The sequence below is a fragment of the Podarcis gaigeae genome, assembly GCF_964106915.1.
Source record: "Podarcis gaigeae genome assembly, chromosome: 3".
In the NCBI taxonomy this organism is placed as follows: domain Eukaryota; kingdom Metazoa; phylum Chordata; class Lepidosauria; order Squamata; family Lacertidae; genus Podarcis; species Podarcis gaigeae.
In genome coordinates, this window is record NC_139680.1 from 114,349,638 (window position 1) to 114,361,804 (window position 12,167).

General features: G+C 42.6%; 1 protein-coding gene across 7 annotated transcripts in view; it reads right to left on the reverse strand.

Moving 5' to 3' along the window:
* The window catches only part of XPO1 (exportin 1), a 40,448-nt gene that overhangs the window by 13,948 nt on the left and 14,333 nt on the right, over positions 1–12,167 (reverse strand). For all 7 annotated transcript variants that reach the window (XM_083733131.1, XM_083733134.1, XM_083733130.1 and 4 more), the window contains 3 exons: positions 1,187–1,248; positions 1,050–1,094; positions 775–956 (listed from right to left, as the gene is read on the reverse strand). In XM_083733131.1, the coding sequence (XP_083589257.1) occupies positions 775–956; positions 1,050–1,094; positions 1,187–1,248 (289 nt within the window). The remainder of the gene's footprint in view (positions 1–774; positions 957–1,049; positions 1,095–1,186; positions 1,249–12,167) is intronic.

A 12,167-nucleotide genomic window follows, 5' to 3' on the forward strand; every position in this document is an offset into this window, starting at 1 on the left:
CAACTTACGTGCATTTAAAGGTAAAGGTACCCCTGCCCGTACAGGCCAGTCGTGTCCGACTCTAGGGTTGTGCACCCATCTCACTTAAGAGGCCGGGGCCAGCGCTGTCCGGAGACACTTCCGGGTCACGTGGCCAGCGTGACGAAGCTGCTCTGGCGAGCCAGCACCAGCGCAGCACACGGAAACGCCGTTTACCTTCCCGCTATAAAGCGGTACCTATTTTTCTACTTGCACTTTGACGTGCTTTCGAACTGCTAGGTGGGCAGGAGCTGGGACCGAAAGACGGGAGCTCACCCCGCCGCGGGGATTCGAACCACCGACCATACGATCAGCAAGTCCTAGGCACTGAGGTTTTACCCACAGCGCCACCTGCGTCCCACGTGCATTTAACTTGTGCATATTCAGCTTGCACGCTTGGCAAATAGTTAAATATACAGGGGAAAACAGACTTTGGCAATCCCACCCACCACTGAACCCAATGTGTTCTTGGACTAAATACAATTTTGGCTTTAGGCACGATCCCTAGAACGAAACCCCCATGTAAGTTGTGGGCTTACTGTATTGCTTCTGAAGTCTATCTTTTAAGAGCAGAAGTTGCAAAATAGTTTTATTTCTACATCACAAACTTAGAGACAGATAAGCTCTGTTTAGAGTTTAGGGAAAGAGGCAGTTGCAATATATTGCCTCCAAATATCTGCAAGGAAAGCTGGTGGATAAAACAGATGAGCAACAGCCCACTTAGGTATAGTATATGGGGGAGAAAACACTACTTGCCTGTCCTTTAAGTGTTTGGCTTTTACTTGAGTTATTTGTCCACTGGAAAAGTCAAACACCTCTTCACTAAGCAGTTTTAAGATCACCATGTTGTTCTGACAAAGGCTCTCACTTGTCCTGCTGGCCCCAACTATGTCACTGATGAATGTTGGCCAATGTTTTGGCCATTCTTGTTTTAGTATCTGCAAAGCATGAGAACCCCATGTCGTATAAGATTAGTTTTCTACTGATAAAACCATCATAACTAGTATTTTTAGGTCAGAGACGAAACTTACCTGAACAAGAATCATGTTTAACTTCCCTATGTATACTTTCTCTTTCTAGAGGAAGCAAAGAAAAAAAGAGTTAGGGCCGGGTTTCACTTCATCAGAAAGGAGCCCACTTTCCAGTCCCCCAGAGAAATCTCACTTACTTCAACACATGATGGATCGGATGAAGTCTTGATAATTAAGCCAACAACGTATTTTTTGATACCTACAAAATATTTTTTTAAAGTTTGTAAACTATCAAACAACAAATCACTGATAAAACAGGATGCATCAAGGAATTATTAAAAGCCCCAAGTATACAGTGTCCCTGAGTAAAGCTGCCTGAATACATTAAAGCCAGGAATAGGCAAACTCGGCCCTGCAGATGTTTTGGGACTACAACTCCCATCATCCCTCGCTAACAGGACAAGTGGTCAGGGAAGATGGGAGTTGTAGTCCCCAAACACCTGGAGGGCTGAGTTTGCCTATGCCTGCATTAAGCAGTAATGGGATAAGAGAACAGATCCTATGGAGTGATAATTGATTAAAGAACAGGAATGGGAATAATTAAACAATCATCCCAGTTTAGAGAGCGAAGGAATGAAGCCCCTCCAAGATCTGCATTAGGATTGATGCCTTTTCTTAAGTTCCTGAATTTTGTGGACTTAAGGGTTAAGCAAAGCAGCCAAGATTGTGGATTGCTTCAATTTTTTTATGATGGTGAAACCCTATAGGACTCTAAAAAGCCATATCCAAATTGAGAGAATGACAAATGCAGTTCAGTGTAAAGAGATACACATTGGCGCAAATATCCTAAATGCACACATACTGAAGGGGCCCAAACTCACAGCGACTAATGAAGAATGCTCTTGAGGTCATGGTGGATGGCACAATGAAATGTTGACCTAGTGTGCAGCAGCTGTGAAAAAGGTGATTTCTGTGCTAGGGACCATTAGGGAAAGGGATTGGGGTGGGGAGAAGGTGCCAATATTATACACCAGGACAGAAGTCAGCAACCTAAGGCCCATGGGCCGGAAGCAGCCTATGAGGGTCGCTTAACCGGCCCATGAGCCACCCCGAACCGAGCCGCCCTCTCGGCAAGTCCCTGTGTGCTGCGCTAAACTGGTGTAGCACAGCATAGGGACTCTCTTCTGCGGCTCCAGAAACCGTATCTGCGCATACCCAGACGCCGAAATCACATCTGCGCATGCCCGTGGCGCCAAAAATTGCTTCTGCGCAGATGTGATTTTCAGCATCTGGGCATGCGCAAACGCGATTTCCGGTGCTGCGGACATGCGCAGATGAGATTTCCTGCATCGTGCTGTGCCGATCCGGCCCATGGAGGATCTCCATGGGAGTGATCCGGCCCATGCCTGGTAAGCTTTGCTGACCCCTGCACTAGGAATACTGCCCTGCTTCTCTCATGCAATCCTAAGACATGGTTTATTAAACAGTGGTTATTAAACCACCACTTAGCTTTATGTGTGAACCCTGCCCTTGGGCTTAACTATAGTTAATGGCGAATAAGCCACAACCTGAACTGTGGCTTGTTGTTGGCTTACAAACAGATGTAAAGTTCATTGGGTAAACTATGGTCAAACTGCTCTCATCAAATCAATTTCAGTTCCAGTGAAAGAAAACACTTTAGACTAGTAAATTCTTTATTTGTCAACTTAATTTTGGAATGGGTATCTCAAGCATGTCATCCTGCCCCGATAGAAAAAATTAACCCATGAACTGAGAGCAAGGAGGAATTTTTTTGCAATAGACAATTTTCATACTGGCTGGTCAGATTTTATTTCATATATTATGATGAAAGAACATGGCTATTAGCTGCCTGTAATACATGGAAACCTGAGAAGCCACCCCCCCCCCCCGATATACAGGTTGAACGTCTTCTGATATACCTTGCATTCATCAGGGAGTGGGAGAAAGGGGTGATTGGGGAAACTATTCAGTTTATTATCACCAATTTAACCATCATGGTTGCCCATAAAGAATTCTGGGATTGCAGTTAAGCAATGCTTTTGGATTTATTTTTAAAACTGTACCAAAGGATGGCTCCACGGAGCCTTCTGAATGGGCAGCAATGCAACATACTATACCACAAAAAGCAACAGATCAATACACACACTTGACATTTCATGCAGTCAAGACAGTCTTGAGGATCTCCCTTTCAGCAGGTTCCCCTGACCTTCAGAAGACGTGGGGGATCACCTTCTGCCATAACCCTACTACGTGCTTCTTTTCGCTGAATCTTACACAAGTTATTTAAAATTTGCATAGAATGAAGAAAAAAAGCCAAGAGTTGTTAGAAAGGGAAAAGCTGTATACAAAGCTTTCTCCAGTCCTTCGCTGTTCCAACTACTTCTGATTCTTGGCATTACAAACAAGTCTAAATAAGCCCATCCTTTCCTCACAGGGTGGAGCTCACTCAAAAGACTGTCACTATGGAGCAAAACCTTCCTCAATTTGCAGAAATTCACACTTAAAATAACTAATAGTATTTATTTTCAGAGTGACAGCTGTCATGGCGTATTTCTTCCAGCATACAATCCAAAATATTTTGCTCTTCTCTTTTGCACTCACTTGTATCCACTGCTGCCATTTCACTCATGCAATAAATGTCTGCTTATGCAACAAAATTTTCCCCCTACAATTCTCTCCAGGCCTTTATGCACCCTCAAAATATGCTCCAGAGGGCTGGGGGACCTTGGGTACTACCCATATTCACTGTGAAGACTAGTGCAATGCAGTTAGTTCTTTTATCATGCCCTCTGTAATGGGAACATGTTTCACAGCCCCCACTTTCCTTTTGAGTTTCTCTGTTATGTGTTTTTCAAATCTGACCTGAAAAGGTTATTTGATGAGGATAGTTGGTTTTGATTCAAAATAAAAGATAATACAGTACAGTGGTACCTCAGGTTAAGAACTTAATTCGTTCCGGAGGTCCGTACTTAATCTGAAACTGTTCTTAACCTGAAGCACCACTTTAGCTAATAGGCCTCCTGCTGCCGCCGCGGCGCCAGACCCCGATTTCTGTTCTTATCCTGAAGCAAAGTTCTTAACCTGAAGCACTCTTTCTGGCTTAGTGGAGTGTGTAACCTGAAGCGTATGCAACCCGAGGTACCACTGTACTGTTGTTGCCCGATTTAAAATTAACAATCTATCTTGGCATTAGGTAAAGGACTATAAGCAAAATACAAAAAATACCATACTTGAACTAATCTTACTTCACTATAAACTCCGCGGTATCAAACCAGTAATTCATCTACTGTCTCCTTTTGCTGTTGGGAAGAGGAAGACATGGAGTGGACAAAGACCCGCAATTGGTTTTGATTGGTGGGCAGGGAGCAAGCATTCCAATGCAGAAGTAAGTAAGCGGTAAGAGACTTGCACTGACACCATGCACCCAGTGTATGAAATACCCTCAGGCACCAGTTGCATTTTGCAACTTGGCATGGCTTACTTGCAACCAAGAGTTGTATGGTTGCGTAATAAGGCGACTAGTGATGTGAGGTGAGAATATTCTCTGGAGAATATTCTCCACAAACTGTTAATTCTGATGTGATAACCAGTTTTACAACCCACATTTAAAAAATCTAGTAAATAGTAAGACAGGCTTTGATATTGCCAGTGTAACTAATGAATAATGATATATATTTTTTTATCCTGTTCCATTGCTGGGCATTGTGTCATTCACCATTGGCGGTTCTGAAATGTGAGCTACAGAAAACTTTGTTTTTAAAAAGCTATTCATTTAATTTGATGAACATTTGAATTCATATGTATTTCAACTATATGTAATAGCTATTTTTTTCTATTTTGGTGTGACCTTATTCTTAGTAATTCTATACCCTTGGCCATACAGTGCGTTTTTTTTGTTTTTGTTTTTTACAGAAAGTAGTTTTAATGCTTTATACACTTAAAGTACCTAGGCATATAGAATTATGTGTAACAGCATAATTCACTTTGCTGCAAATATCCTTGATCCCAAGTATAATGGCGTTCATTTACCAAGAGATGAACAAATTCAAGATACCGAGTTCAGTGATCTCAAAATATCAGCAAGTGCACCAAATGATGCACAAGATATTTTGGCAGAGCTGGCAGCATATCGTGCTAAGCTAAGGAAGTTTTTTTTAGCAAGTCATATATATTGTAGTTGGTTGAAAAAGTGGATGCAGTGGATTGGTGGAAGGGAACATGCTTTGGTTCAAAGCTTAGCAGAATGGCTGTGGACATTTTAAATATGCCACCAACAACAGCTGCAACAGAACTTCAGTACTTATGAACTTATTCATTCAGCAGACGACAGAGCAGAAAAGCTTACATATGTAGCTCATAACTTACAACTCCTAGAAGAGAAGCACAGCTTCTAACAAGCTCATTGAATTTTACACAACCATCAACTTCGTTCTATGATCTCACAGATGATCAGTGTGGAACTGAAAGCTCTGCTACCAGTGGAGACCAAGATGGTGACTTATCCTCTTAAGATGTTTGAAGAATCAATATAAATTTATAAACATTTGAGACTTGTTACTTAAAGCCTATTTTTCACATACATTTCTTTCTTGTGACAATTTATCAGTTATAATTTAAATATGTTGTGTGTTGCCCTACTTATCTAAGCAGATAGTAATTTGCATTTCTGATGTTATGAAACTGGTCATTACTGATTATTTTTCTGGAAACTGTAACATGTATTTTAAACTTTATATTGATTTTATTAGTATTGTACTGAAAATACTGTACCATGCAGAAATGCTTATTAAAAGTTGATGGTAAATATACAGTTAGTGGCAGGCTTAGTGATTAACCTGAGTCATTCACACTGAATTTTCAATTTCAAGTTTGGTGCAAAAAAAATCAAAGAATGTGAATTCGCTGCATTGCCCCATTGTACAAAAGTATCTGTACAGTTTTTGGTTGCCATATGAACAAGTTTACCCATGAAGAAACATGTATATTAACTAATTATATAATTTTCAATGCATTAAAATGAATATTCTATTTTAAAAGAAAATTCTCGAATATTCTAATTAATCATGAATATTCCCCAAAAGATTATTCTCGAGAATTTAACATCACTAAGGGCGGCTGAGACTCAAGAGTAAAACTGCCACTGTGAGTCAAAACAGGACCCTGTGCAACTCAAATAAAATTGTTGCCGCTGCTGAAGTGAAAATGACATCCCGCTCAACTCACAGGTAAAATGGAAAAAATCGTATTTTTAAAAAAGCAACTAGACATTCGGCTATGGTGACCATAACCTAGGTTTAAGGCACATTTTGGCAAATAGCTGATATATCTGAATTTCTAACACTGCTTGCACCATATGCAATGGCAACTGTTAACTGCCACAGCATGTCTGCACTTAAGCATACATCCATAACCATGAGAACCAGAAACTAGCTATTTAAAGAATAAAAGCATGTTTGCAGGATCCTATGCCATTTTTTAGATTCTGCCACATTTCACGTAAACATCAGCATGATCGCACACTTGTCAAACTACCATTCATGTTTATAGGGAGGCTGCAGTAATAAGGAACTAGAGATTTCAGGTATGAAAGCTGGACTTCAGCTGCCATTAGAATAGTTATCATAAGAAGGATAGTTGCTGCCTCAATTAGGTATGTTGCTGCTTGAGCAATGCAGGGAGGACAAGCTCCTTTGCAAAAGGCCATTAGAATGTATTGTGCTAAGGAAGACCAATGTGCTTATGGGCACTGAATTTAAAATAACTGTTGTGCATTCATAAACAGTTATCATGAAACAAGGGTTTGTGTGCCGTGTCCTACAAATCTGAATTACAGTCATACCTCAGGTTACAGACGCTTCAGGTTGCGCGTTTCAGGTTACGGATACGCCGAAACCCGGAAGTACTGGAATGGGTTACTTCCGGGTTTTGGTGCTCGCGCATGTGCAGAACCGCTAAACTGTGCTTTGCGCATGCGCAGAAGTGCCAAATTGCAACCTGCGCATGTGCAACGGGTTGCGAACGTGCCTCCCGCACAGATCACGTTCACAACCTGAGCGTCCACTGTATATAACCTATGGAGATGTTAACACCCAACCTGCATATTGCTGTTAATTAAAAAGCTCCTGTGAAACCTAAGCACCCACATAGATGGTCCCCTGCTGCGTCCAAATGATTCACGTTCTAGCCATGTCTCCAATCATCCTCCACTGGGGGTGGGTAATTCTGGTCTGCATCTCTAGATCATATATGAATGTGACTGAATGATTCAATCACTCCAGATGCAGACAAAAATTTTGAAAACCCTGACCTTAAGGGGTGGCATGCGTAGAACACAAATTCATACAGAAAAGCAGCATGGAGGGGGTTTTTTTTCCTCTTGAAGATTGTCCAAGTAAACTTCTGTGTGCAAGAATGGAACTTGTCTCCAATTGTAATTGAGAAAAATAAATGGGCTGCAGCATCTCTTGCACAGCGTACTCCACTGGTCTGCCTTGCCACTAGTTCAGCCACTACCCTACACCCATTTCTTTGTTGTAGCCAATTCTGTCCTGGTTCTTTGATCCAGTGGAGGCTTCAGTCAATTATAAGGGTAAAGGGAAGACAATTTCCATCAGTTCTCCCTTTGCACTGTAGCCCCTCTGATCTGCTCCAGAGCTGAGAGACCCTCAGGAACAGTGTGGAGGGTGGCAGAGGGTGAATTGGTGGACATTGCCCTCATGGAAACCTCTGCTGGATCAAAAGAGTCTTCTGTGAACAATCACCACCACTGAATATGCTATTAATGTTTATCAATTTAACAACATCAGATTGCTATCATATCCATCTCTTCCCTTTTGTCATCATGCCTCCCTGGTGTCTTCAGGGCACACTTTAAAGTGAAATGAAGCAACCCCAGAATGATAGATTATGTGCCTAGCATAAGGTAACTTGCAACTTATGCACATTTAACTTGTGCAAATTCATCTTTCCACAACTGACGGCTGCTTGGTTGAAATCACACAAATTAAATGTATGGGAAGCGGAGAGCTTAAAAGCTCTTTTGCACAGGGTTTCCCAGCACGGAAGGAGATTTTAAGCTCTTAAAACTTGCTCACCAGGCTTTGGGAGGCTTCTTGCAAGATCTTGGACATCCCCTGCAAGATTTTGTGACACTCCCTGGTAAGCAAGTCTGAGAGCTTAAAAGCTCTCTGCTGTATGTGTGTACTATTTACACACTGTGCCAGTTCTGGAATGTCAGAATACTTGCAAGTGGGTGCTTATAAGGGGTGGCTTGAGTATACATGTTTTTATGCATATGTGCCATCTCCAGAACATAACCCCTGCATAAAATGTGAGTGACCTGTACCAAATTTGGCAGTTGTGTAGTACAAATGTAGAGCCTCCAATACATACATATCTGATGATTCTGACCAATGATCTTACCAATTGCAGTAAAATCTTGAAGTAGCACTTTCTGACATTATGGCACTTCTGGGAAGAGATGGGCAGTAATGGGGGGGAAATCCAGGTCATATCAGGAATTTAATGCTCATATAATTACTAAAATTTTATTTATATATTATTACATTTATATCCTGTCCTTTCACTCAAAGTAGACCAGGACAGCAACTGGATGAAGGCATCCAGCCCATTAAAATATTTTTGCTTAAGATCTGCCTAGCCCATATATGATTCCATTTGATCTAAAGGGGTGGTCATGGGGGGAATCTACTTTTACACCAACAGTGTTGAGGTAATGCAAGTGTTAACAGCAGATTATAGTAAGCCTGGAACAGTGAGTGCTTTTTCAGGAAGAACTTTCCTAGGTAGCATGACAGAAATATGGAGGGTACATACATAAGGAGATAGTCTAGGAAGTGATTCTAGCAAATTTAAATAATTTCTGAACTGGTGGTCATTGCAAAAACAACAAAGAGTATTGGGGCACCTACAAGACATATATAAACTCAGGTGGTCTATATCAGGGGCCAGCAAACTTTTTCAGCAGGGGGCCGGTCCACTGTCCCTCAGACATTGAGGGGGGCCAGACTACATTTGGGGGGGGGGGTGAACAAATTCCTATGCACACTAGGAAGAATGCGGTTGGGGAAGGGCAGGCATAATAAAACAAAATAATAAAATAAAATAGTGTGCATTAAAGTGGGGTGGGGAAGGCTCCTCAACAGACAAGCTCACCCACCACCACACTGCTCATCCTCCCGCCGCCCCCCCAAACCACACACACACAGACCCACAATTGCCCCACGGAGAAAATGTTGGCAAGTTCAATATGAGAACGGCTAAGGCGAAGGAGGGATGGCGGCTCCGGAGAAGTGGCACCGGTGGGGGGAGCTGGAAGAAGGGGCAAGGGGGGCGATTAGTCCTCCTCTCCCACCCACCCCAGCTGCTTTCTTGGTTTGCTGCTTGCCTCATTTGCCGAAGGGCTGGCGGCGGCATGAAACGGGCATTCTCGCCTAGAGAAATAGCTGTCGCTGCCATTGCTTCTTGTGAAGCGGTCAAGCAGAGTGAGCTTGTCCGCTCCGCTCTCTGGTCCACGGGAGCACCAGGGCAGCGGCAGCAAGGGGAGGAAGATTATTATTATTACTACTACTACTATTTTCCCAATGGCCTGACTTGGAGGGAGAACAAGAGGAGAAAGGCTGGTGGGAAAGGAGAGAAAGAGAGGGAAGAGGATTTTTTTCCCCTTCCACCATCTAACTCCGCACGCTCAGCTTCCGGGGGCACAATACAATACTAATATTATTAATGATATTGGGATAAGTAAGCAAGCAAAGGTGGCCCGGCCCTCTACCCGAAACAAGGAGTGGTGGGGCGTGCGAAGGAGGCGAGTGTTGCCGCCCAGACCTGCACTTGTTCTTCTTGCTGGAGCTGCCAGTTGTGGCGCAGGGCTGCATGGTGGCAGCAGTGCCATTGTCATCGGAAGCCAGCTTGACTGCCCAGACGGCGCTTCTGCTGAGGTAAACCAGGCGTGGCGTTTGATAGCCAGAGCCACTCGGCCTCTTCCTCCCGTCGCCATCGCCGGGAGTCTCGGCTTTGCGGCGGGTTCTTCAATGGCCGGGCAGGTCGAATCTAGGACCCAGGAGGACCCCTGGTCTACATAGCCTACTTCATGATATCCAGTAGGCTCTATCCACAAAAGCTTTTTAGCAGATTTTATGACATTCTGTATTCTTGGACATTGCCAAGGTACAGTGGCGAATTTAGGGCTATGCAAGCACTGGGTGTTGAGCCTTCTCAAAGCAGGGAAGGTAAGTGAGGCATCAGACTTTGGGAAGGAGGTATGAGTCTCTGGTTGGTTGAGTTCACAATTCTGCTTTATTTTTAAAGAAGCTTTTTTTTGTTATTAAGTTACATATTTTGTGCTTCCATTTTGTATTTTTATGTTGTAAACCACCCGGTGATCTTCGGATGAAGGGTGGCATATAAGTTTAATAAATAACAGTAATAATAACCAAGAAAAACCTGTCTAGAAGTCAAGAATGCATAGTAAGACTAAGCATGTGCTTGGTTTCTAGGCCCCATCGTTTGCTTGCAGGCCTAAGACTCAACTCTCATGTTCATCAATTCCTGATCTCTCACAATCCAGCCTTAATTATTTTTACATTTATATCCCATCTCCTCCCCCAAACAACTTTGGGAGGTATACAGGTTCTCCCCCTCACCACAGTATTTTCACAACAATCCTGTGAAGGAGGTTAGACTGTGTTGGGGGCTGGCCCAAGGTCACCCAGTGAGCTTTATGGTCAAATGTGAATTTAGACCCTAAAACTCTTAATGACAGTACACTGAACTCTTAGAAGTACCTCTCCATTTGCATACAATCAGCATGTATGCAAACGCTGACACATGCACTGTTTTCACCACCACAAGGGGATGGGAGCGTACACACGTCCTGCAGAAACGTGTGGTGCATCAGAATGTAACCCCTGCATAAATGGGGAGTTGTCTGTACACCCTTCCCCAATGTAAATTACAATTTTCTTTAAAGCATAACATAAAATCAGAAAAACACAAATACCATACATTAATCAAAGATGCAATAAAACAGCACCAAAACCTATCAGTACAAATTCATCAGTTGAATGAGTGGTATAGTAAATACTGCTATACTCGGTTCTGGATTCAGAAACTAGCCTAAAAATGGACTTGTTAGGTAGGTTTTGGCAAGTATTTTTTTTAGGCACAATTCTTATTCATGAATTTGGAGTATTAGTGATCTCTTTCATTGAGACTTTTCTATTATGTATAGTGCTTTCTGTATGCAAAAGCTGTGGGCATAATCCAGTTGGTACGTCAGCACTAAAGAAAAGGCTGGGAATCAAGTGAATGTGTTTGCTAATGGAAGAAGCTGCAAGGCAAATATTTGCAAAGTACCCCTTCCTTCTGCAGTGTTAACATCCCCCCAAATATCAGCTCCAGAGCATAGGGGAGTCTTCCATAACAGGCTGGAAGATGGTTTAACCAACCAGGCTCCATCCATCAGCCAAAGCAGCAGCTGCGGGGGTACTACTTAAGATTACACAGTCCATTTAATTCCTAACTCAGCTCAAGAAGAAACTAAAGAGAGACTGTGATGTAATATTCATCCAATACTGAAAGACATTTAAAACATACTTGTCATTTACCGGTTTTAAAACCAGGTTAAAAAGCCACACCAAAATTTCAAGTAATGCACTCCAATTTGCAGCAACCACCTTTTTGAGCCCTATTCTACACATTGACTCTACTCTGGTCTGCTTAATGTACAGCTGAAGCTCAGCTATTATGAATCATGACATCACATAAATCGATGCTCACCCTGACAGCTCGTATACCAGCTTTCCAGAGTCAGTATCACATACTTTGATGTTGCCACTTCTGCCCATCCCAGCTTCAATTAAAGCAAGCAACCAGACCAAGTGCCAAAAGTTGACAGTGTGCAAGATTGCTAACTATGCTTAGCACTAGACAAGCAGTTCTTGGAATGGAACTGCAATCAGTTCCATTTAGCGCCACCTCTCATTCCTACGAGCTGCAAATACAAACTCCATCAGCACTCTTACAAGAGTGCACCCTCCCCATCCTTCACAAGGCAATTTAATTCTCCAATAGTTCCATTCTTCCTTGTAACTGAAGGAGGAATTACTGGCCCAACAAAATGTGTTCCATCTGGAAGCA